The sequence below is a fragment of the Scyliorhinus canicula genome, chromosome 1 (assembly GCF_902713615.1).
Source record: "Scyliorhinus canicula chromosome 1, sScyCan1.1, whole genome shotgun sequence".
In the NCBI taxonomy this organism is placed as follows: domain Eukaryota; kingdom Metazoa; phylum Chordata; class Chondrichthyes; order Carcharhiniformes; family Scyliorhinidae; genus Scyliorhinus; species Scyliorhinus canicula.
In genome coordinates this window covers 277,515,528-277,542,361 of record NC_052146.1, presented here as the reverse complement: position 1 = coordinate 277,542,361, position 26,834 = coordinate 277,515,528, and the positions used below count along the sequence as shown (strand labels likewise).

At 46.2% G+C, this 26,834-nt stretch overlaps 1 protein-coding gene across 1 annotated transcript in view; it reads left to right on the top strand.

Moving 5' to 3' along the window:
• Positions 1-26,834, top strand: part of LOC119964708 (lutropin-choriogonadotropic hormone receptor-like) — a 213,856-nt gene that overhangs the window by 127,636 nt on the left and 59,386 nt on the right. Inside the window, exons 6-7 of the mRNA XM_038794622.1 lie at positions 8,403-8,480; positions 22,900-22,968. Of these exons, the coding sequence (XP_038650550.1) occupies positions 8,403-8,480; positions 22,900-22,968 (147 nt within the window). The remainder of the gene's footprint in view (positions 1-8,402; positions 8,481-22,899; positions 22,969-26,834) is intronic.

The following is a 26,834-nucleotide window of genomic DNA, read 5'->3' as shown; positions in this document are numbered from 1 at the left end:
TATCAGTATATATTTGAATTGCACAATGCCCATTTGTTACTTGCTCCGCTTCTTCAATACTCATATATACTTACTGCTGCTTTTCATCCATCAGCTGGATCATCATCCAGACCAGGATTCGATGATCCGCCATTAACCTTGGAGAAGGAGGGACCCCCAGATGGTGCTCCGCACCCCACGCCTTATCAGATACTGATATCTCGGTGGGGTTGAGTATGCTGTACAGATGGGTGCGCATACTAGGGAAATCATGTCACATTTCCGAGGAGCTGTCGGCAACAGAGAATTCCCAGGCCTCTGACAGTGGGAAGAGTATTGGAGACCAGGAAAATGCCAAGCTGGCAGATAATGAGCTTCCGAAGTTGTCCATTAGGCAGAAAATGATGGATTCCCAGTGATATGTACACATGGAGATCTCCACAGATTGCAGGCCATGGTTCATACAATGGAGGAATCCATGTGGAGCATGAATATTAGAGTCACCCTCAGCTCTGAACACACAGCATCCCCATCAAGACATTGATGACTCTTATGAGCCAGCTTCAGAAGCTCAATCTAGGGTTTCTGGGGTTACGGTCAGACCTGCAGACCCACATACTGGCAGTGACCTCAGTAAGGCATTAGTGTGAGAGGTGGATAAGGCACCTGGTGACTTTGCTTCTCGTCTATCTTCGTCCAAGACATCCTCATGTTGGCGGATGAGCAGCAGCTATCTTCACCTGTGGGCTCCTCTCAGGGCGCTCCTGAAGATGACAGAAGCTCCTCCATCCTCGACAAAAGTGGAGTGTCCCACCACTGTGCATGACTCTCCCGCCCAGTCGGGGCTCTCAGCCTCCAGCAACCAGAGGACACCTGCCAAGGTCATCCAGGTCAACGGGGCACCCGAGTCAGCAGCCTGCCTGAAATGCAGCTGCCAGTGAAAGGGGAGCACCAAGATGAAGCACTAAACACAGACAGCCAATCACAGGTGGAACCTTTATCTGTTTGACGTGTGCTTTGTTGTTCCATAGAATCCCTACAATGCAGAAGGAGGCCATTCGGCCCTTTGAGTCCACACCAGCCCTCTGAAAGAGTGCATTGGCCCACTCCCCCACCCCATTCCTGCCGCCACAACCAACGTGCACATCCCTGGACACTAAGGGGCAATTTGGCATGGCCAATCCGCCTAACCTGCACATCTTTGGACTGTGGAAGGATACCGGAGTACCCATGGGAAGTCCATGCAGATTCAGGGAGAACGTACAAACTCCACACAGTCACCCGAGGACGGAATTGAACCGGGTCCCTGGCGTTGTGAGACAGCAGTGCTAACCACTGTGCCACCGTGTCGCCGTTCCATATTATTTTATTAAAATCCAATTTCTTATCACTTATTCTTCTTGTCATATGAGTACCATTAAGATTAAAGATTAACATTAAAACCAAAAGGCTATTGAGCATGATAGCGTTTCTCAGGATGGGGCACAGGAGAAAGTGGGTGTAAGGAGTGTTTCATGAGCTTCGATGGATAACATAATGCGATTTTCAATACGTGGAAGGTTGACTTTGGAAGCGGACTGGAAGCTGCTTTGAATAAGAGCTTCCCGGGCTCCTAACGGCTGTTGCCTTACTGGGCCCTTGATATGAGCCTGTGGCTGTGCAGTTTCTTCCTCAGAGTGTGTGTAAGAATCATCCACACACATCACAGTCTTTCTCCTTCATCTGATCTCCCCGCGAGAAAGACAGATTGTGCAGGGCATAGCACACAACAATGAACAACATGTTACCTGCAGCACATTGAAGAGGTCCTCCAGACCGGTCCAGGCAAAGAAAACTCATTTTGAGAATGCTTATCGTCCTCTTGATTATGGTCCTCACAGAGGCATGGCTTCTGTTGTACCTTTCTTCTACGGAGGGTTGGTAGATAGATGTCTTATCGGTTTCATCAGCCATCATGTCAGAGAATATCCTTTAACCCCACCAGGTAGCCATCCAATCATGTAGGGGGGATGACAAGCCTCAGAACCTGGGAGGCCTGAAAATATAAGAGTCATGTCAACTCCCAAGATACCTTGCACAAACCTGGAGGATCTGCTGCTGGCGATCTCACACCAACTGGACATTGAGAAAGCAGAAGCTTTTACAAAGGCCCCCAGCTCTCCAGCAGAAACTTGATTGCCACGTGGGTGTAATAATTGCACCCTGAATGTTTGAGAAGCCTGCAATAGCAGCAAATCCTCTTGCCTGCTCTTCCTGGCTATCCTCATCTGTCCTGACATGTCTGAAAATAGTTTACACTCCTGAAGAGTATGTCTGTGCAAGCTTTATGCAGCTGTGTGCTGTGGATTGTGACACATGGCAGAGATCATTACAGGACCCTGGAAGGAACCTGAAGCATAAACATTGAGGGTGACTGTCACTTTCAGCACCGTGGGCATTGGGTGACCACCTACACAGCTGGATGCAATCTCAGGCCCAATCTTCTCAAAGATGGAAGTCATTGTCTCTCTTGAGAGATGTATCCTTCTTCTGCACTGCACCTTGGTGATGTTGAGATAGCTGGATTTAACTCTGTACACTCATCCAGCAGAGTAATGGTTCCCCCCACCTGCCCTTTCTCCCTTGCTGGCCTTCAACCACTTCAGGGTGTGTTGCTTGGCCTTGTGGGCAGACACCCTGAAGATGTTTCTGGGCAGCTGACTTTCTTTCCCTTCTTCCCCTCGCCACCTTGTCTGATGAAGAACTGCCACCTGACACAACAATCCCCATTTCTAAGCTTTTCTATTGCTGAGGTGTCGCCTTATTGATGCTATGGCCAGTCTGTAGATGCCTCTTTGAAGGACAGAAGTCTCCCTACCTCCAGAGAATATGAACTATGTGGTTTCCAGAGCAATCCCACCCACCAAAATATCGCAATGTGACATGTCATCACGCTCTATTTCATGGTACGTCGGGGGTGCCGTGCACCTGCTCTGTAAATTCAGGTCCTGGAACCAAAAGCTGGTATCAGTGAAAGTGATTGTGAAGCTAAGATTGCCAGACAATTCAAACTAGTTGACAATTGTCCTTCAATGAAGGAAATTGAAGGTGCCTGCACTCAGTCTGGCTAATAGGAGCCTCCAGGCCTACACCAACTGTCAGTTGAAGTGTCCGCTGAAGCCACTCAGTTATAACAGACTGCAACGTTTAAAGAAAAGTGCCACATGCCACTTCCTCAGGGAAATGAGAGATCAGCAATACCCGCATTCAATAGGTAGTCAGGGTCTGACTAACTTATCATGTGTTAGATTCACAAGCGTTTGTGTGTGGTTGTATGTAGTGTGTGTGTGCGTGTGTGGTTGGGGGGGGGGGGGTGTGATGATGGGGGTGGTTGTGGTAATATCCATTATTTATTTTTCATGGCCTACATTAAACCAAAGCAATAGCAGTCCATCAATGTGCATCTGGTCATCGATATTCAACGTTAAATCTTGCAGGCCATATCCGATAGTTCACACAACTGACAAAATGCATTACTTCCAAGGGAATGTTTTATGACATCCTTATTTCAAAGTGAAAGCAAACAGCAAAGTGACTCCTCGGGAACCAGGCAACCATTTAAAAACATAGTGAAGAATCTCCTTCCACCAGACCTAACCACAAACCGAATCTAGATACTTAGAAATCTATGCAGCTGCTGGGATCAACTTTGAACCTACCATAGGGATCTTGAAGCAACTGATAGGTTGATATGCGTCTCAAAAACAATTGTTCATTTTGCAAAACGTTGCTTTCCAAAGAGGTCTGACTGGGGAAGGAGGAGGACACTGGGACTCAAGGCCATAATCAGCAAATACCGACAAAGCCATCGACAGTGAGGAGGAATCTTATGGCAGAAGCTGATAGAAGATGTATTCCTTTAAGCACCTGCATTTGCATTTTAATTAAATTTCTTGTTCACATGGACTCAGAAGCTTCCCCCACAATGACTCTGCTATTACTTCAGCTTCCATCAATTCCCATTCTTTGCTGATTTGGGGCCTTACTCAGGAACAGTGGCTATATTTTCACAGCACTATGGTGACAAGCTGGGAGACAGGAGACCTGGCAATCTCTTCCAGCTAAGTTGTTGGGAGGTGAACCCGTCATCTCCCGACCGATATGGTAATTTTCCAACGGTGGAAACCTCAGCAGCTCATCTGCCCACCAGGCACCCAACTGAGCTGATTAAGGGCCAAATTAAGGGTCACTTTGCGTCCTGGCGGACATTTGTTCTACATTGTGAAGGACCATCGCTGTGTGGGGAGCATTATTTCCTTTCCATGGTCAGTGGAGGGGCCAACAAATGTCAATGGCATCCCACCCCCTGATTTCCAGGGTCTGCCTGCCTTCATACTTGTAACTTCTCCAAACAACTCACCAGAACTTCGAGGGCACCTCAGCAATGAGATGCCCCCTCTATTGTGATGCAGCCTCAGGGCTGGTCATTGCTAACGGTGCCATTACAAAGTTGTTGGCCCTCTGATTGGACCAGCAGCTCTGGGGGAGGGTGAGCCTTGGAAACGTGTTAATTAGTTGTGCTGCCAAAATGCAACTTCAGACTCATGCCATCCGTCGGAGTGGTGTAATCTCCAGCTATTAACTCCAGTAGTGTGACTTGACCCACTAAAATTCAGCTCAATGTCTCTCAACAAAGGTAAAGTGCAGGGAAGCTATGTAGTCTTTGTATGGCATCACCTCAACATGCCCAGCAATCTACACAGGAGAGGTCTGGGCACTAAGAAGTCAATAATATCCTTCCTCAAGAATCTCTTGATCCAATCTCCCTGCAAATTGAAGCTCATGTTTCTATAGGCCAGTTTGAGCATTTACATGCAATACTCTATGGGCCCCCTGGAACCTTTGTTATTCCATTGCAATCACCCCTGAATTTGCAGAGTGTTCCTCAGTGAACTGCAATGCTGTGAAACCTTTCTATGTCCAGATTTGGCCAATGGACTCCAAGAGTATTAAAGTCATTATGTCGCGGAAGATTGCCATCCAGCCCATTGAGTCCATGCAGACTCTTTCCAACCTCTAATCAGACTCTTTTTCCATGGAGCTATGAACAGGTCTAAATGACTTCAGTAATTGATCCAGCTTGAAGAGCCACACCACCTTCATGAGCATGTCCAGGGAAATCCAAATTCTATGGTATGAAATGGCTGTTCCGACAGTAAATACTAGCTTCTTTACTGCTACCTCCCTTCCTTCCTGCTTCCTGAGCTCAATGATTCTTCCAGTGTAGTCTCCTCAACCTCATGTCCAACATCCTCTCCCTGACATGGAGATACCTATTCTGATATTTACAGTGGGTGGAGTTCGTGGCACAGGCTGCTGTGAATTGCTGGCTTTAGACCAGCCCTGGATGTTGCAGCCACTTCTGGTGGTTTGTCTGAAGAAGCAGCAAAGAAAGAAATTTTAAAATACACCAGGAGCAATGCTTTCATGAAAATTTACTGTATGAGAAACTGAGGAGAAATCAAACTATAGCAATTAAGCATGGGAATAATGATAAATGGGTAGGATACATGATATAGAAAGTGATTGCCTCAAAATCCTACACACAAATGACAGGAATAATGTAGACTATCTAGAGATTTGCAAAAGGGAAAAATAATATAGTTACAAATGTTCTTATAACACATAATCGGAACCAAAGGGACTTGTTTGAATGATTTCGATTTGACAGCCAGTTATGAATTATTCCATCAGAATAAAAGGCCTGTAGAGTGAGTTTGTATGTCAAATATCAACTAATGAAATTTCTAGTTCAGGTATTGAACATTTGGAAACTTTGTAAGTCAAGTTAAATGGAAGAAAATTAAAAATGTAGCTAAGGGGAGTCTTACAGACCACTAAATCAGCCAGCGAATATAGATTAGGCACTTTAAACTCAAATTATAGGATTATTTAGGATGAACAGCACAGAATGAGGCATTTTGTTCCAATCTGCCCCATCACATTTATGCTCCACTTGAGACTCCTCCAATCCTTTTTCATCTAAATAACTTCTCCTTCAACTGTTTTACCCAACTTCCCCTTAAATTCATCTATACTATTCACTTCAACCAGTCCCTATGGTAGCAGGTTCCACATTCTCACCACTCTCAGGTAAAAAGATTTCTTCTGAGTTCCTTATGCTAAGAACCTTGCTAATGTTCAATGTGAGGGCATTCCAAATATAAGAAGGAAATCTTGGAACACCAGTTCTTATGTTTTGCGATTTGGAATATAATGTGAGAAAAAAGATGACACCCGGTGAGGGAAGGGGTCAGTCTTGTTGTAAATCAGTGAAATAGCAAAGCGCTCATCAAACTTTAAGATGCACGATCGGAAAGGCAACAATAAAGAACAATATTTACAATTAATTACAATAATGGTTACCCAGACAATATGCTTAAATTACACCCCAATCTAAATCTATCTACTTTCCTAAACTCCAAGAATACATCTTCCCCAGAACAACATCCCATAGGTTTTAACAAAATGAACCAAATTCAACAAATAATTACCACACAGCATCTGTAGCTTTCTTTAGGGAGCATTTCACCTAGTTTAGGTTATAGCCTACGTGGCCTGACACAGACAGACTTCTGCTTTCTTTTCAGCACAACAGCTTGATTCTCTGAGACATCTCTGCTTTGCAACTAGGTATGGCTATGATGTAGGTCCCTAGACTGTTAGTCTCCACTTTGCTTAATAAAGTATCTGTTTCACTCTGCTGCTAGGTTAATCTGCATCTTACAAGTCCTCAGTGCAGCTAAACCCCATCAGTTTCTTTACTTTTCATTTCAACATTTATTGAATATCTTATAACTATCTTATATTGCTAGGCTCTAGTTATCAAGGAAAGAGCATTGTATTATAATGGGGTGGTTTTGATTTGCTGGGCATTACTCGTGAAATTGTGAAAAGTAAATTGCCTTCATGAACTGTGAGCGAACCTTCGATGCAACCCAATAAAAGTTTGAGAAAAAGGTACATCGCCATTCCTGGGCATTTTTGAGTTATGATATGACACAAGTGGCCATGGAAGTTACAAAGGGATGAAACAAAGTGTTGTTATTTTGTTATAATCAGGGAATGGTGCATAGTGTCAAATTCAGGCACCAGCTAACTACTAGCCACATACAGACATCAAAATAAAATTTGCAACAGCAAAGGAAAGGAGTACAATCAACACACATGGCTTAAGGGAAGTAGATTTTGAGGAAACGTGGAGGCAAATGCTGTTAGATTGAGTATTTAGAAGGAGTAAATGGAACATACTCAAAGATATAATTGTTGGAAAAATATTCTATTAGGTAAAACATGCAGTAAAGGAAACCTATTTAAGCACCAAAGGAATTAATGTGGTGATAACAGGTTTTAAAAAAGGGTTTAACTTAAATATGAAACAACACGTATGTTTGAAGATCGAGATGAGTATAGGCAAAAGCTAATAGATGCCTTTACAAGATAATCTGAGAATTACTTCCCTCGTACCAGATTGGAAATTAAAGGTTAAGAGGAAGAAAAGTTCATAAACTTGCAAAAGGAAACAAGGGGAAATTTAACAGATGTGTTTCCTCCGGTTATTCATCTTCCTAGGCAGATGAAAAAAGAACTGTCCCAGAAGGGTTATGAGTTTTCATCACTAGGCTTTGTACTCACATGTACTTGAACGGATATTGAATTGAAAAACATAAATGGTGCAGCACGGTAGCGCAGTGGTTAGCACTGCTGCCTCACGGCATTGAGGACCCGGGTTCGATCCCGGCCCCGGGTCACTGTCCGTGTGGAGTTTGCACATTCTCCCCGTGTCTGTGTGGGTCTCTCCCCCACAACCCAAAGATGTGCAGGGTAGGTGGATTGGCCACATTAAATTGGAAAAAAAAAGAATTGGGTACTCTAAATCTATTTTTAAAAACATCAAAATGAATAAGACAGGCCATTTGTTACATTAACCTCTTTCGTACCACTGACTATGTCCATGTATCAGAAATTATCAGAAATTTATAACATCTCTCACGTAAGGCGGACAACCTAAGAAATATCTCCAAGAAGCCTGTTAAGTCTCTTCATTATATCAGAACTTGCATTGTCCACCTGTAAAACGGCACATACATTCCAAATGCTCCACGTCTGAGGACTACAGGCATTGATGAAATTATACCCTGACCAAATTCATCACCTTTAGGATAGGAAAGGAAAAGATGGAGGAGAAAAGTTTAAATCTGGACCAGAGAGTTTTACAGAAGCTGTGTCCTTTCAAATGATGATTTATGTATCTTAATTTCTAACTGGTGTGGAATTACCATACTGGCGGTAAAATAAATATTTGCATCCACAGTTAATATATTATTATTTACATCAATGTGATTTAAAATTATTGTTGATAAAATGTGCATATTTATTTTCAGGGAAATATGTGACAATTTACGCCTTCAAACCATACCCGAAAATGCATTTCAAGGAATGAACAATGAATCTCTAACATTGTAAGTATGGTCACTTATGATGCTTCGATAAATTACTGTACTTTCTCTCCACTGCAAATGCCCAATTTCAAATGAGCGATGTATTTGGGGTTTAGATTAGACACACTAACTACAAGTCTTGCAAAGTTACATTCTTGGTGTAAAGCTTCACCTGCTGGAGCAGAATTTGAGTTTACAGTCCTCTCAATTTTCCACTGTTCTTAATGAATTAATTAATATTTATTATTGTCACAAGTAGGCTCACATTAACACTGCAATGAAGTTACTGTGAAAAGCCCCTAATCACCACACGACAGCGTCTGTTTGGATACACAGAGGGAGAATTCAGAATATCCAATTCACCTAACAGCACGTCTTTCGGGACTTGTGAGAATAAACCGGAGCACCCGAAGGAAACCCACGCAGACACGAGGAGAACATGCAGACTCCGCACAGACAGTGACCCAAGCCGGGAATCGAACCTCGGATCCTGGCACTGAGAAGCAACAGTGCTAACCACTGTGCTGCCGTCAGGATAGGCACGTTCTCCTCCGCCTGGCTGAACTCGTTCTATCTCTCACCAACTTTTCCTTTAACTCATCCCACTTTCTCCAAATCAAGGCGTACCCGCATGGGTCCTAGTTATGCTTGCCTTTTTATGGGGTATTTGGAACATTCCTTGATCCAGGCCTACCGGGGTCCCCTCCCACAACTCCTTTACAGATACATTGATGACTATTTTGGTGCCGCGTCATGCTCTCGTCCGGACCTGGAAAAATTCATGAACTTCACTTCCAGTTTCCACCCCTCCATCACTTTCATCTGGTCCATCTCAGACGCTTCCCTTCCCTTCCTTGATCTTTCTATCTCCATTTCTGGCAATAGGCTATCTACTAATATCCACTACAAGCCCACTGACTCCCTCAGCTTTCTGGACTCAGCTCTTCGCACCCTACTCCCTGTAAGGACTCCATCCCTTTCTCTCAACTCCTTTGCCTCTGTCGCATTTGTTCCGACGATGCCACTTTCCAAAATGGTGCTTCGAAAATGTGTTCCTTCTTCCTCATCCGTGATTTCCCACCTACAGTTGTTGACAGGGCCCTCAACAGTGTGCGGTCCATCTCCCGTGCCACTACCCTCGCCCCCTCCCCTCGATCCCAGAGTAAGGATAGAGTCACCCTCGTTCCCACATTTCATCCCACCAGCCTCCGTATGCAAAGCATAATCCTCGCCATTTTCACCAACTCCAGCATCATGCCACCACCAAACATATCTTCCCTTCACTCCCTCTGTCAGCATTCCGCAGAGACCGTTCACTCCGAGACAATCTAGTCCACTCCTCCACCAAACCCAGTACCTCTCCCATCACCCATGGCACCTTCCCATGCAATCGCAGAAGGTGTGACACCTGTCCCTTTACCTCTTCCATGCTTAACATCCCAGGCCCAAAACAACCATTCCCGGTTAAGCAGCGTTTACTTGCATCTCTTCCAATTTGGTCTACTGCATTCGCTACTCCCAATGTGGTTTCCTCTATTTCGGAGAGACCAAACGCAGACTGGGTGATCGCTTTGCTTCGGTCTGTGCGCATTCAGGACCCTGACCTTCCCGTTGCTTGCCATTTTAACAAAAGACCCTGCTCCCATGCCAATATATCTGTCCTTGGCCTGCTGCAATGTTCCAGTGAAGCTCAACGCAAACTGGAGGAACAACATCTCATCTTCCGGTTAGGCACACTATAGCCTTTCGGTTTCAACATCAAATTCAACAACTTCAGATGATTAGCTCTCCCCCACCTCGACCCATTTGTTTTCATCCCATTTCAATGTAACTATCTTTTACCATCTCTTTCTTTCTTGTCTTTCTTAATATATATTTAACCCCACCCCCCATCTTATCCACCTTTCATAGAATTATCATAGAATGTACAGTGCAGAAGGAGGCCATTCGGCCCATCGAGTCGGCACTGGCTCTTGGAAAGAGCACCCTACCCAAGGTCAACACCTCCACCCTATCCCCATAACCCAGTAACCCCACCCAACACTAAGGGCAATTTTGGACACTAAGGGCAATTTATCATGGCCAATCCACCTAACCTGCACATATTTGGACAGTAGGAGGAAACCGGAGCACCCGGAGGAAACCCACGCACACACGGGGAGGATGTGCAGACTCCGCACAGACAGTGATCCAAGCTGGAATTGAACCTGGGACCCTGGAGCTGTGAAGCAATTGTGCTAACCACTATGCTAACGTCCTGCCCTTTCCTTACCCTTTCTCCTCTTTGCTTCCCCCTTCCCCTCCCCCCACATCTACAGTTCATCCTCTGGTGTTAGTTTCTCTGCTGTTTGGTCTATCACATCGTTTGTTCTCTCTGGGGACTGCCATTAACACTCTTTCCCCCTGGTTTCTGTGGCCATTAGCACCCGGTTTCCCTGGGTTTCTGTGGCTATGACTCATCTTTCATTTTCACTCCACAGTATAAATATTCCCCACTTTCTCTGTCTGTTAGCTTTGACAAAGAGTCATCGGACTCAAAACATTAGCTCTTTTCTCTCCCGACAGATGCTGCCAGACCTGCTGAGATTTTCCAGCATTTTCTCTTTCGTGCTACCGTCAGGCCCCATTTTACCTCTTTTAAAGGCGGCTTGCTGAATTAAGTGCCTCTAAAGCAATCAACGAGCTATTTATTTCCATCCAGCTGCCCAGATGTGCCACCCCGGTGCCTGCCTCGTCTCTTCTCTTCCTTCTCTTCCTCCTGGGTGAGGAACAAAATGATTCATGTTCCTCTTTCAAGTCTTCAGCGGATAAGGGTCTTGTTCCTGGGAGCCTGCAATGATAACACCAGAAGGATTTGGCACGAGTGGCCAATGTAGGAGGATAAATGTGAGATGACCACATGGAAGTTGTGAGTGAGGCCAGGCTTAGGGATCAGGGGAACATTTGTGCATATGTAAAGACTGGCCACATAACTCAAGGCAATACGCTCTGTCTGTAAATTGCCTGGAGTTCTTCGAAGCTGTGAGAAGAAAAGTGGCAAATGGGAGTCCTGCAGATATAGCTTATCTGGACTTCCAGAAGGCATTTAATAAGGTGCCACACAAAAAGTTATTATACACGGTAAGAACACACAGGGTTGGGGATAATATATTAGCTTGGATAGAGGATTGGCTAATAAACAGAAAGCAGAGAGTGGGGAAAAATAGGTATTTTTCTGTTTGGCAACATGTAACTAGTGGTGTGCCACAGGGTTCGATCCTCAGGCCCCAACTATTTACCATCTACATTAATGACTTGGATGCAGGGATAGCATGGGCTATAACCAAATTTGCAGACAGCCCTAAAATAGGTGGGAAAACAAGTTGCAATGAAGAAAAAATAAATTTACAAATGGATATAGGTAGGTTAGGTCAAAATTGTGGGTCAAAATTTGGCAGATGGAATTTAACATGGCTAAGTGTGAGGTTATCCATTTGGGTCAGAGGAATAAAAAGGCAGCTTAATATCTAAATGGAGAGAAGCCTCAAAATGCTTTGGTGCAGAGGGATCTGGGTGCCCCTTGTGCATGCATTGCAGAAAGTTAGTGTGCAGGTGCAGCAGGTAATAAGCAAGGTAAACGGAATTTTGACATTCATTGCTAATGGAATAGAGTATAAAAGGAGTGAAGTGCTATTGCAACTATATAGGGCATTGTTGGGACCGCATCTGGATGTACTGCGCACAGTTGCTTGAGAAAGGATGTAAATGCGTTAGAGGCGGTTCAGAAAATGTTCTCTCAATTGATTCCAGAGATGAAAAACATGTCTCATAAAGAGAGATTGAGCAGTTTAGGCCTATATTCTGTGGCATTTAGATGAATGAGAGGAGTTTTAATTGAGGTATATAAGATGCTAAAGGGGATTAACAGGGTAGATGTAGAGTAGATGTTTTCCCTTGTTGGTCATTCTAGAATGAGAGGCCAGTTTTTGGCTAAGGGATGGCAGATTTAAAGCAGAAATAAGGAGAAATTAAATCACTCAAAGGGTCGTGAATCTGTGGAATTCTCTACTTCAGAGAGCAGTGGATGCTGGAACACTCAACAAATTTAAGGAGGAGATAGATATGTTTTTAATTAGTAGAGGGGCAAAGGATTATGGGGAATGGGCAGGAAGATGGAGATGAGGCCAGGATGAGATCAGCCATGATCATATTGAATGGTGGAGCAGGCTCGAGGGGCTTATTGCCTACTGCTCCTAGTTCTTATGTTCTTATATATTCTGATTGACAGGGAATGACAAATCCTGTTCCATACGTATCTGTACTGGGAGCTCAGCTTGTCACCATATTATCAATGCTTTTTTTCCACTGGACGTGGGCATTACTAGCAAGTCCAGCACTTGTATTGCCCACAGCGCCGGCCCTAGGGTTGCTGGCGCCCCAGGCAAGCTGAACTTCGGCGCCCTTCGGGGGGGGGGGCGCGGCGGGGTGGGGGGCGGTGCCGGGGGGGGCGGGGCCGGGGGGGCGGAGGGGGGGGGCGGAGGGGGCCGGGGGGGGGGGGGGGGCCGAGGGGGGGGGCTGAGTGACCACCGGCGAGCCTGGATCCATCCGCCATGTTTGTGCGGGGCGGCCTGAGGGAGGGCGGCCACCGCGCATGCGCTGGTTGGCACCGGCCCAACTGCGCATGCGCGGGACCCGCACTCCTTGATGGCGCCCCCCTAGCACATGGCGCCCCGGGCGACTGCCCGAGTTGCCGGTACCTTGAGCCGGCCCTGATTGCCCATCCCTAATTTCCCTTAAGAAGGTGTTGGCGGGCTGCTTTCTTGAACATAAACTGTAGGCCATAAACTGGGGGTACACCCACAGTGCAGTTTGGAAGGGAGTTACAGGATTTTAACCCAGCGACAATGAATGGATGGGAGATATATTTCCAAGTATTAGACTACACAATCCAATTATATCAATGGGAGTGGGAAGTTATAAAATAATTTAGATAGGTTAAGTGAGTGAACGAAACAAGCAGAGATTAAATTCAATGTGGGGAGACAAACAGAAATTGCTATAAATATTCAACATTCTGGCAGCATCTGTGGTGAGGGAAAGAGTTCACAGAGTTAAGAGTCGAGTATCGTTCTTCTTTAGAACTGAAAGGATGTAGAAATGTGAAGGATTTATGCTGTTGAAAATGGGAAGGGGGGAAGAAGAATAAAAGGGAAGGTCTGGGATAGGGTAGAGGGCAGGAGAGATTAAATGCCACGGATGTCATAGAACAGGATTCGGCAAAGGAAGTGGTTGTAGTAAAGGAACAAAGCATTTGCCCAGAGTGAGAGTTAGTGGCAGAATAATGAACAGCCCTGTCTGAAAGCCAGAGCACGAAAACAAGTTACCGACTGACATTGGTTAAAAAAAATGGAGGTCAGAGTTCATGGTCTGAACTTGCTGAACTCAATGTTCAATCCAGAAGGCTGAAAAGGGCCTAATCGGAAGACAAGGTTCTTTTCCTCAAGCTTCTGTTGGAATTCACTGGCACATTGCAGCAGGCCAAGGACAGAAATGTGAGCATTAGAGAAAGGTGGTGAATTAAGATGACAGGCAGCTCGGGGTCATATTTGAAGACTGAAAGGAGGTGTTCCGTCACCCAGTCTGCGCCTGGTCTTCCCAATGTAGAGGAGACCGCATTGAGAGCAGTGAATACAGATTACTAAATTGGAAGAAGTACAAGTAGCTGCTTCACCTGGGCTGTTTTCTTGACAAGGATCCAGCAAATTGATTTGTGTGTGCACAAATTGCTAAAAGCTGATGCACTGCTCAAAATGGAATAAAACAAAACTCATGAAATGTTGGCCTTTATCTCAGCGGGACTTGATACAAAAAGGGAGAAGCCTACGCTTCAGTTGTATGTCCTGAACCCATAGGGAGTACTGTGTTCAGATTTGGGGACTGAACCTCAGGGTATACGCCCAGGACAGCTTGCATCAACTTGCCTTGTATTTAGAAGGTCGAGGGGTGATCACATTCCTCAACAGGATTTAAATCTGTGGAAAGAGAGGAACTATTTCTGCCAGTGTGGGCACAATTATAAAATTAGGAGTTGGGCCATTTGGAAATCAGGAAACACTTTGCATGAGGAGGCAGGAAAAAAATCTGGAATTATTTTTCCCCAAAGGCTGTGGATGCTAGATCATTTGATATTTTCATGACTGATACAGATAGTTTGATCTGTGGATCAAAGGTGGCTCACAGTCACAGGAACACAAAGGTTAGGGACAGGGGTAGACCATTCGACCCCTCGAGCCTGCTCCGCCATTTGACAAAATTGTGGCTGATCTAATTGTGGCCTCAACTCTATTTTCTTGTCTGCCCCCTATAACCTGGGACTCCCTTGTCAATCAATAAAACTCTCTCACTCAGCCTTAAAAACATTAGTGACCTGCCTGCACTGCTCTCTGGGGAACAGAATTCCACAGACTATTGACCCTCTGAGAGAAGCAAATTCTTCTCATCTCTGCCTTAATTAGGGGACCCCTTACTTTTAAACTGTGCCCCTAGTTGCAGACTGTCCAATAAGAGGAAACATCCTCTCAGTATCCACCCTGCCAAGTCCCCTCAAGATCTTGTATGTTTCAATAAGATCACCTTTCTTATTTGGGCAGCACGGTAGCATAGTGGTTAGCACAATTGTTTCACAGCTCCAGGGTCCCAAGTTCGATTCTCCGCTTGGGTCACTGTCTGTGCGGAGTCTGCACGTTCTCCCTGTGTCTGCGTGGGTTTCCTCCGGGTGCTCCAGTTTCCTCCCACAGTCCAAAGATGTGCAGGCGAGGTGGATTGGCCGTGCTAAATTGTCCTTAGTGTCCAAAATTGCCCTTAGTGTTGGGTCGGGTTACTGAGTTATGGGGATAGGGTGGAGGTGTGGGCTTGGGTAGGGTGCTCTTTCCAAGAGCCGGTGCAGGCTCGATGGGCCGAATGGCCTCCTTCTGCACTGTAAATTCTATGAAATCTTACCTTTCAACCTTCTAAACTTCAATGGATACAGGCCCAACCTGTCTAATCTTTTGTCAGAAGATAACCCCCATACCCCAAGAATCAGTCAGTGAACCTGTGACATTATGGGAATATTCAGAATACAAAAGGTTAATGACATATCATAATTAACCACTAGATGGAGCTAGATGCAGAACTATATAAAGCACTGACTCACAGGCTTCTGGGAGAAGGCTGGAGAGGAGAGCAGAGGAGCAGTGGGAGAGATAAGAGTACTTTTATAGATATAGTGTAGAGACTAGTGTTAGTTGAGTGTAGATTGTAAATAACTAGATTATTGTTTACTATAGGGGTAAGTGGTCGAGCTTTAATAAGTAGTGTAAATAAATGTTAGCTTTGATAATGAACTTAGCTTCTGTGGTCTTTGTGAACACAACGACATCCATCCTGAGAACAAGAATCACAAAAAACACCACAGAACCTTCTCTGAACGGCTTCTAATGCAATTCTATCCTTTCTTAAGGAGAACAAAACTGAGCAAAGTGCTCGAGATGTGGTCTCACCAATGCTTTGTACAACTGTAGAAAAGCGTCCCCATTTTTATATTCCATTTGATGCGTCAGAGTACAGGAGGGTGATAGAGAACCTAGTGGTGTGGTGTAATGACAATAATCTCTTCCTCAATGTCAGCAAAACTAAAGAGCTGGTCATTGACTTCAGGAAGTAAAGTATCTTGCACACTCAATGGTGCTGAGGTGGAGATGGTTGACAGCTTCAAATTCCTAGGTGTGCACATCACCAACAATCTGTCCTGGTCCAGACACATCACCGTTACGACCAAGAAAGCACAACAGTGCCTATAACTTCTTCAGGAAACTATGGAAATCCGGCACATCCACATTGACTAACCAATATTTACAGATGCACCGTAGAAAGCATCCTATCTGGCTGTATCACAGCTTGGTATGGCAACTACTCGGACCAAGACCATACGAAACGACACAGCGTCGTGATCACAGCCCAGTCCATCACGCAAAACCGCTTCCCAACAATTGACTCTGTCGACACGTCCCGCTGCCTTGGGAAAGCGGGCAGCATAATCAATGACTCCTCCAACCCAGGTTATTCTCTCTTCCAACCTCTTCCATCGGGCAAGAGATACAAAAGAGAATATGCACCAATAGATTCAAAAACAGTTTCTTCCTGCTGTTACCAGATTCCTGAATGACCCTCTTATGGACTGAACTGATCTCTCACACATCTTCTCTACTGAGTAGTACTACACTCCATATGCTTCACCCGATACCTGTGACTATGTATTTACATTGTGTATTTATGTTTGTCCTATGATTTTTTTCATGTATGGAATGATCTGTCTGGACTGAATGCTGAACAATACTTTTCACTGTAACTTCTTCGACACGTGACAATGAACAAATCCAATCTAATCAAATCATTGCCCTTGCAATAAACAAACTTTCAATTTGCTTTACTAATCGCTCACTGTTTCTGTGTTCTAACTTTTTGTGATTCATGTACTAGGATACCCAGATCCCTCTGTACTAGAGTTCTTCAATCTCTCCCAACTTAAATCAATGCTGCTTTTCTATTCTTCCTGCCAAAGTGTACAAGTTCACATTTTCCCACATTATACACCATCTGCCATTTTACTGCCCACTCACTGAATATATCTAAATCCCTTTGCAGTCTTCTATGTCCTCTTCACAACTTACTCCCTTACCTATTTTTCTCTCATCGGCAAATTTAACAACCATACATCCATCCCTTTGTTCAAGTCATTGATTCTGGGTGCGATTCTCCGGCTGCGTTGTGCTCTCGTTTGAGCGCATCGCGTCCCGAGAATGCCGGGAAAGGCCTCCAGCTAGCCTCCCAACAGGCTCCGCGTCTCCCGGAATTCTCCAAAATCCCGCGAGACGTTGGAGTCGGAACCCTGTCCCATATGGGCAGACCGAATAACACTCACAGAAGTAGGTCATAAACTGACTTAAGACATACCTGCACGGGGTCCACCGGCCTCCTTTGATTTTTCGGCCTCCCAGCAGGCTGCAGCTGGGCCGCCGATCAGTGCTGGTCCACACAAACGTGGACCAGGCGGACCGGCACCCGAGGAGGTTCGGGGAGGTGAGGGTGGTGATGGGTGGGGGCTTTAGAAGGGAGGGGCTTGTCAGAGGAAATCAGAGCACCTGGAGGAAACCCATGCAGACACGGGAGAACGTACAGATTCCGCACAGACAGTGACCCAAGCCGTGAATCGAACCTGGGATCCTGGTGCTGTGAAGCCATAGTGACAACCACTATGCTACCATGCTGCCCTTCATTGCCCATGGGTGGGGGGTGTGGGGGACCCAGAATTTCATTGGAGATTGGGGCACCCTTTCAAAATGGCGGCACGATCTCTGAGTTCAGCTTCCCAGTGCTAAAAGAAATTCTAAGAGCGGGATTCTCCAGCCGCGTCTGCCCGGTGACCGGAGAAACCCTCCCGAGGTCAATGTAGTTATCAATTTTAAGTGGCTTGTCCGTGGCATTCTTGCAGAGGGCGGGGCGGGAGAATCCAGGCCTAAGTGTGGGCTAAACTGGTGAGAAAGATCCCAGGACCCAAAAAAGTGACAGTGTCATTGAATAGGGGTGGCAGAGGGGAAACCCCCTGAAAAACCGCCAGAAATTAACTTCAAGATTTTTTGAAAGAATCACTCCCATGGATTGGAAATAGTTCCAGCCCCAGCACTGATCCCTGCGGCACTGCACTGGTTACATCTTGCCAAGCTGAAAATGTTTTATTTATGTCTACTCTCCACTTCCTGTTACCTAAGAAACCGTGATCTGGATTCTCAGATTCTAAGGCTAAGTCTCCACGCCGGCAAAACGGACACTGATTCCCTGTTCTGCTGGGGGCTAGCATGCCGGCAGCGTAGAGCACCCAGCTCTAGCTGCCGATATATCCCGGAGAATTCCCGGGTCCGTGGCCGCGCACGCGCACGCACCGTGCTTCATGGCGGAGGCCGCTCGCAGACCCGGCCTGCGAAATAGTCTCCCCCTTCGGCCGGCCTGCACGCCCCGGAGCACCCCCCCCCCCCCCCACACAGTGCCCCCAGCCCCGAATAATGTCCCCCCCATGCCCGCGGATCGGCCCACCCCCAACTGTGGCGGCACTGGAGTAAACCGCACCCGCCACGCTGAGTTCCCACCAGGTGAGACCACGAGAAACCCATGGCGTCGGGAACTCGGCCGGTCGAGGGCGGAGCATCGGGGGGGTGGGCCTCAGGCAATGTCCCGAGTACATCGCTAGAGGGGGTGGAGCATCGCGAAAGCGACGCGGCCCCGGATTTGGTCGGGATCTTGGATTCTCCGGCCGGTCGCCAAATGCATTTCAGCGTCCGCGACCAGAGAATCCAGTCCCTCATATCCCTGCCACAGGTTACCCATTACGCCACATGCTCTTATTTTGTGCAGTAACCTTTGATGTGCCACCTATCAAATGACTTTTGCAATTCCAACGGTGAGATTCTCTGGCCTCCCCTCCCCCGCAGCATGTTTCTCAGCGGCGGGAGACCCCCCTCCTTTCGTCGTTAGTGGGATCTTCTGGCCCCACTGCTCTCAATGGGATTTTCTATAGAATCCACCCCACTCTGCCAGGAAGCACATGACGGGGGTGCACCACCGACAGGACCAGATCTCACCAGCATGATCTCACCCCAAGTATACCACATCTCTAGTCCCCTGTTGTTTATAGTGGATGTGCTGCTGCAAAAACAATTCACTCTCTTTAGGGGGTGGTTGGTGTGAGTGGGAAATTAGCAATCTCAACTGAGGCTGCTATTCAAATACAGTATTAATACAGAAAGGTCACAAAGTCTGTTGTTGATTCTTCAATATTTCACAGGTTTTGGTTACTGTATTCGGTGAATTGGTGGATTTGATGCTGTTGAGAATGAAACTGATGTCTGGGATCGGCTTCCAATCTTATCTAGTGATCAATAACTTACACAGAAGTTACAAAACTACTGATCACACACAATAAAGCAAAGCAAATATATGATTCATTGTTACAGTATTGCAAAAAATGCAATACTAAATGTTTGTCCATTATGCAAGAGAACTTCTTGCATCAACTTTCCTGTGCACAGACTGCTCCTCATTGATGAGGCCCGGGCTTCCTCTCTGTGTCATTCCAGGAATTGGCAACCTTTTTCATCTTTGCTCCAATATTTCCTGAGTTTCACACACATCAGTTTCGATATGCGTATGTATGTCTACACACATCAAGTGCCAGCCATGGCTTAGTGGTCATGCTCGTTGCTTCTGGTCAGAAAGATGTAGGGCCAGATCCCACTCCAGAGGCTTTTGAGCATGGTTGACACTCCAGCGGGTTGCACTGAGGGAGTCAGAGGTGTTGCTTTTCAGATGACATCATCTTGCCCACTCAGGTGAATCTAAAAATTATTTCATGGCACTGTTTAGCCTACCTCTATTGGTAGTGGACCCAATGAGGATAATAGAATGTGGAGGTGTGGTGTCATGGGCAGACAAATGGCAGACAAAATTTAATGTAGAGAAGTGTGAAGTGATGCATTTTGGTAGGAAAGATGAGGAAAGGCAATATAAACTAAATGGTTTTAACTGGAATGCAGGAACTTTGAAAGTGACAGAACACGCATACAGGATCCTGGGGCACACGGTAGCACAGAGGGCAGCAGCTTCATGGTCCCAGGTTCGAATTATGGCTTGGGTCACTGTCTGTGCGGAGTCTGCATGTTCTCCCCGTGTCAGTGTGGGTTTCCTCCGGGTGCCGGATCTGGTTTCTTCCCACAAGTCCCAAAAGATGTGCTGTTAGGTAATTTGGGCATTCTAAATTCTCCCTCTGTGTACCCAAACAGGTGCCGGAATGTGGTGACTAGGGCCTTTTCCCAGTAACTTCATTGAAGTGTTCATGTAAGTCTACTTGTGACAATACAGATTAGTATAATTCTTATAATTATATGTAGTGGCACAGCATACAGCTAGGCTAAACCTTTATAAAAACAGTGGTTAGACCCAGCTGGAATATTACGGCCAATTTTAGGCACCACACTTTAGGAAATCCATTAAGGTCTCAGAGAGGATATAGAGGAGATTTACAGCAATGAAAGGCTTGAGTTATGTTGAGAGATTGGATAGATTTTTTTCATTCTCCTGAGAGTAGCCAGGATAAGGTAACACAGGTATTCAAATTCATGACTGGTTTTGATAGCGTTAATAAATAAGGAGAAACTGTTTCCCGTGGCAGAGGGGTCAGTAATCGGGGGATAGAGATTACGTAAGGAAATTGGCAAAAGGACCGAGGGAATGAAATAAGGAAAATCATTTGGTGCAACAAGCGTTTCGGATGTGGAATGTTCCGCATGAAAGGATGGTGAAAGCAGGCCCAATAACAGCTGCCAATGTGGACTTGGATAAATACTCAAAGTGGAAAAATTTACAGAGGCATGGGGCCTGAATGGGGGGGGGGGGGGGGGGGGGGGGGGGGGGGGGGGGGGGGGGGGGGGGGGGGGGGGGGGGGGGGGGGGGGGGGGGGGGGGGGGGGGGGGGGGGGGGGGGGGGGGGGGTGGGGGGGGGGGGTGGGGGGGGGGGGGGGGGGGGGGGGAGTGGGACTAATTGAAAAGCTCTTTTAAAAAATTGGCCTGAGCATGATGGGCTGAATGACTTATTTCAGTGATATATCATTCTATAGTTCTATTCCCAGAGAAATATTGTCGGAAGTTTTGATTAACTGCCTTTTCTAATGTCTGTCTTGTTCCAAAGGGGGCGCGATTCTCCGCTGCCCACGACGGGTTGGAGAATAGCGGGAGGGCCTTCCCGACATTTTTCCCGACCTCCCGCTATTCTCCCCCCCCCCCCCCCCCCACGGCCGCCCCACGACACGAATCGCTGCTCGCCGTTTTTTACGGCGAACAGCGATTCTCCCCTGGCCGATGGGCCGAGTTCCCAGGCCTTTACGGCCGTTTTCACGAACGCAAACACAACTGCTCTCACCGTTCGTGAAAACGGCCGCAAAGTGCCGTTCCGGACAACCATGGCACCGATTGGCATGGGCCGATTGGCATGGGCAGCAGGTCCGATACCCGCGCACTCTTTGTTCCTCCGCCGCCCCGCAGGATCAGTCCGCGGGCGGCTGAGGGGCATGACGGCCCGCGCATGCGCGGGTTTGACGCATATGCGTGATGACGTCATCTGCGCATGCGCGGGTTGGAGCCGTCCAATCCGCGCATGCGCGGCTTACGTCATTGTGCGCGTCAGCCGCCGTGACGCTTGGCGCGCGGGCGTAGCGATGGTCGCTAAGCCCGCGATGCCATGCTTCGCGGGGCCGCGCTGCTAGCCCCGCACGGGGGGGAGAATCGGGTCCCGGGAGGGGGCGCGGAGGCAGCCGTGAAACACGGCCAGTTTCACGGCAGCCTTTACGACTCTCCGCATTTGCGGAGAATCGATATTTGCCTATGCTTTTGAAGTCCAATATGTCTCAACTAATTTTCTTTGTTTTTGATGCTGAAATAGAACCTGGAAAAAATTGAGTTTTTAAATCAGTTATAAATAAAAAAACACCAGAAACGATTCTTCACAATTTTTTCATTGAACTTTGCCATTATGCTGATCCTTCCTGTTGTGCGACCTAGATTTTTCAGCGCTATTCCAAATACAGAAGGGGGAGGCTCTTTACACAAGAAAGCAACCTTGTACCTTCAAGAAGACCCCTGTGAACTTGGTTATTTAGACGAACAATATCTTTTCAGAGTTTTCTGCAAATCTGGTTTATGCATTTGTCCACTTGCGCTGGCTGAGATTTAGTTCCAGGACTCTCCAGGACGCCCATGTGAACAATGGTGCTATTCTGCTGAACCGACTATTACTATTTCAGTAGGCATCCTTGAAACTATCCTGGGCTCCTGTTCTGTTTGTCAAAATGGTTATGCATCTCACTTTTAACAAAGTATCGCTATTTCAGCACAGGGCTAAATCGCTGGCTTTGAAAGCAGACCAAGCATGCCAGCAGCACGGTTCGATTCCCGTAACAGCCTCCCCGACAGGCGCCGGAATGTGGCGACTAGGGGCTTTTCACAGTAACTTCATTTCAAGCCTACTCGTGACAATAAGCGATTTTCATTTCATTTCATTATTAGGAAAATCCCTCTTTGGAAAAGAATTGAAGAATGGTATGGCACAAGATTTAAATTGAGGGAAGAGAAGAAAATGTAAAATAGTTTATAATAAAATGAACCTACCGATGAGATAGTTGCCTTCCAATAATTCCCATGATTTCCATTTTGCATATTTCAAATTATATGAACCTATTGATTAGATACATATCATGTTTGACCCACATTACCCTTGTTTGCCTTGCATAAATCAAAAAAGGACTTTACAGCTTTAAAGCCTTTCATTTAATGTAAACTTCATGAAATAATACATTCTAATAACTTTGCCTTTTCAGGAAGCTGTACAAAAATGGATTCGAAGATGTGCAAAGCCATGCATTCAATGCGACGAAGCTGGATAAGTTGTACGTTTTGTTTATTGGCTCGATACAATGGATAGTTTTACCACAGTGTTTTTCAATGCCCTTTAAAATAACTTAAACCAGAAACAGCAATAGTTGTAATTTGTTTTGCACATTTAGGATTACATTTTGGCGTCTTTGAAGGACAGTACAGAAAAACAGAGTCCTAAACAGGTAGTTTATAAGCCACAAGATAACTCCAAGGTTCTCAATCACAGATAACTAAAGTGCAGTACAAAATCCCATAGATGTTGGTATCGAATTACTCATTTTATAAATGCATTTCATTGTGAAAATAAATCACATTTTAAATTAGAGTATAAACAATGCTATTATTTTGAATTAAGGAAAATGATTGATGCCAGGAGAGATTAAAAATATCTGTGCTCAATTACAGCTTTGATCATTGAAACAGTGCAGATAAATTTATCCAATGACCTATGTTCAAACAAGTGTTTGGAGAAGGTTTCTTAGTTTGTGGTGAAGTGCATTGAAACTTTTGAACTTTTAAAATTAGAAGCAGCTTCAGCTAAATCAGTTCTGTGTGGACTAAATGCTACAAAATCATTAAACATGGGCATGAATTTTCCGCTTCCCCTGGTGCGTTTTGAGGGCAGGGCGAGCATGAAATTGCTTAGGTGAGTTCCCTCTGGGATCCCACCTGACTCCGGGTGTGATGTTACAGTGGGGCAGGCAGGACCTCGGATGGAAAGCTCACTCTTTTCCCAATTAAGACCCTTAAGTTTCTATTTAATAGTCACGTAAGGGTCTCTCCCCCCCCCCCCCCCCCCCCCCCCCCCCCCAGCCTCAACTTTCAGGCTGGCAGACACTGGATAACTCCGGGTGCAGCACAGAAAAGTTCACATTCTCCATCTTGGGTGGAAAGGTTGGGAAGTGGGGGGATGCATCTTGATTGGATTCTCCATTTTGACTGGAGGCACCCTCCTCTTATGGACTGGATATCTCCGGTTATCAGTCGATAACCCAGTTGCCCCACACACACAACCCCCCCCCCAAGCATGCTCCCCTCCCCGGAACCCCTGTCACTTACCTTAACATTCTGCACTGACTCTCTGGATGGCGCATGCACATTTTGAAATTGAAGCATTGCCTTGCATTTGGGCAATGGGTGAATGGACCTTGGTAAAAGTTAGGGTGCAGGCAACAGCGTTTTGGATGAACTTAAGTTTATGGAGCATGGAAGGCCAATGCAACTCTAGCTGTCATTATTCTACTAGACTTCTCTCAGCTGACCAGCAGAAACGGCTGCTGAAGGCTTCAAGAGACTACAACCTCCCCAGCTGTGGCCGAAGTCTTCAGACATTGCAGGAGGTCTCAAGACTGTGCTTAAAATTTCTAACCTTCCCCCAGCCCAGCACAGTGCTGTCACATTGCAAAAGGGCTGAACCTACAATTGACAATGGAGCAGGGGCTAGACTAGATTGGCAGGCAGAAGACCTGGCTCGACAGCACAATATTGGAACAAATGACCCCATGGGTTTGCAATGCAATTTCCTTTAACTGAATTATGAAAATAACACATTTTTAAAATTGAAGTTAAGAGAAAGTCTCAATAGAAAAGCAGTGTGATAAACAAACATGATGAACCTTCCTGAAAGAAAAGGCTTTACAATCGCTTCTGCGTATAAGTGATCCAGTCATGTCATCCCTCAACTCTAGCCAAGCTACAGTAGGTCTTCTAGCTAAATTATTTCTTGGATCATTATTCTAACCATACATCTGGAAATACTAATCACATATTTGAAAATAACTCCAGCTCTTGAATAATCCCTCACACTCCCATTTACAAGAAATATAAGTTCAGGATTGGTCTTCAGCTTCTCTAAAAAAAATGTGCTGTCAAAGATAATTTACTTTATTATCAATAAACGTAAAGTATGTACTCTACAAGTACTTGATAAGTGGTCCTTATTCTTGCTATTTTCTGATAAACAACTCAAGGGGATTATGACCTATTTATAAACGGACATCCAAACAAAAACAAGCACAAGGGCAAATTCAAAAGTGCCAAAATATTATTAAGACGGGAATTAAGGAATTAATTTGTGATTCAGCCAACTGAACGTGTTGTTTCCTTGGGTTTGCAGTCGGAGTATTTTCCTTTTGCATAAAAATCAATTGTACCAAATGTTTATTCATGATTGAGTATGAGAGGCAATTTAGATGATTCTATTATCTGAATGACTGTTGAGAAGTTTTTGAGTTGTTTCAATGGTTTGGGATAAGAACATAAGAACTAGAAGCAGGAGTAGGCCATCTGGCCCCTCGAGCCTGCTCCACCATTCAATAAGATCATGGCTGTTCTTTTTCGGACTCAGCTCCACTTACCCGCCCGCTCACCATAACCTTTTATTCCTTTACTGTTCCAAAATCCATCTATCTTTGCCTTAAAAACATTCAACAAGGTAGCCTCGGGCAGCACGGTGGCACAGTGGTTAGCATTGCTGCCTCACGGCGCCGAGGTCCCAGGTTCGATCCTGGCTCTGGGTTGCTGTCCGTGTGGAGTTTGCACATTCTCCCCGTGTCTGCGTGGGTTTCGCCCCCACAACCCAAAGATGTGCAGATAGGTGGATTGGCCAGGCTAAATTGCCCCTTAATTGTAAAAAAATGAATTGGGTAATCTAAATTCATTTTTTAAAAAACAAGGTAGCCTCAACTGCTTCACAGGGCAGGGAATTTCACAGATTCACAAACGTTTGGGTGAAGAAGTTCCTGCTCAACTCAGTCCTAAATCTGCTCCACCTTATTTTGAGGCTATGCCCCCTAGTTCTCCGGCGGGATTCTCCAATAATGGGGCTATGTCCCCACGCCTGAAAAAACCCCACGTGAATCACTCTGGACTTACCTGGAGAAAGTCCAGGGTGATTCTCCAATTTGCAGGGGGCTAGCAGGGCCCCGGAGTAGTCCTCACAGCTCCAGCTGCCGATACGGGGCCCTGCACTTCTGGTCGGGGGTCTGCGCATATGCCTGCGTCGGCCACCCCGCGCGACATGGCCGGCCCACACTGCAGACCGGCACTGACAACATAGGCCCCTCCCACATCGTGTGCGCCGGCGGATCGGTGGCCCTCAATCGGTAGCCTGGCCATCCTGCAGGCCCCCCCCCCCCATGAATGATCCCCCCGCCACCCACCAGGGCGGCTGCAGGCTGAGAGAGAAGCCGCTACGTCGAGTTCCTAATGGTGGAACCATGAGAGAACCACGCCGTCGGGAACTCGGCCAGCCGCACTCAGTGAATCACCGCGGGGGACTTTTTTTAAAATTTAGATTACCCAATTATTTTTTCCAATTTAGTGTGGCCAATCCACCTACTCTGCACATTTTTGGGTTGTGGGGGCGAAACCCACGCAGACACGGGGAGAATGTGCAAACTCCACACGGACAGTGACCCAGAATCGAACCTGGGACCTCAGCGCCGTGAGGCGGTTGTGCTAACCACTAGGCCACCGTGCTGCAACTGCGGGAGACTCTTTTAATGGTCCCCGACCAGCGCCGCATTGACCACCTGCGCGTTTGGCGCCGATTCTCCGGGGACCGGTCTCGGGTTTGATGCCCATTCTCCGCCCCCATGCCGATCACAATTTCGGTGCAGAGGCTCAGAGAATCCCTCCCCTAGTTTCACCGACCAGTGGAAACAACATATCTGCTTCTATCTTGTCTATTCTCTTCATAATTTTATGTCCTGTAAGATCTCCCTAATTCTTCTAAATCCCAATGAGTATAGTCCCAGTCTACTCAGTCTCTCCTCATAAGCCAATCCTCTCAATTCCGGAATCAATCTCGCGAATCTCCTCTGCACACCCTCCAGTGCCAGTACATCCTTTCTCAAGTAAGGAGACCAGCACTGTA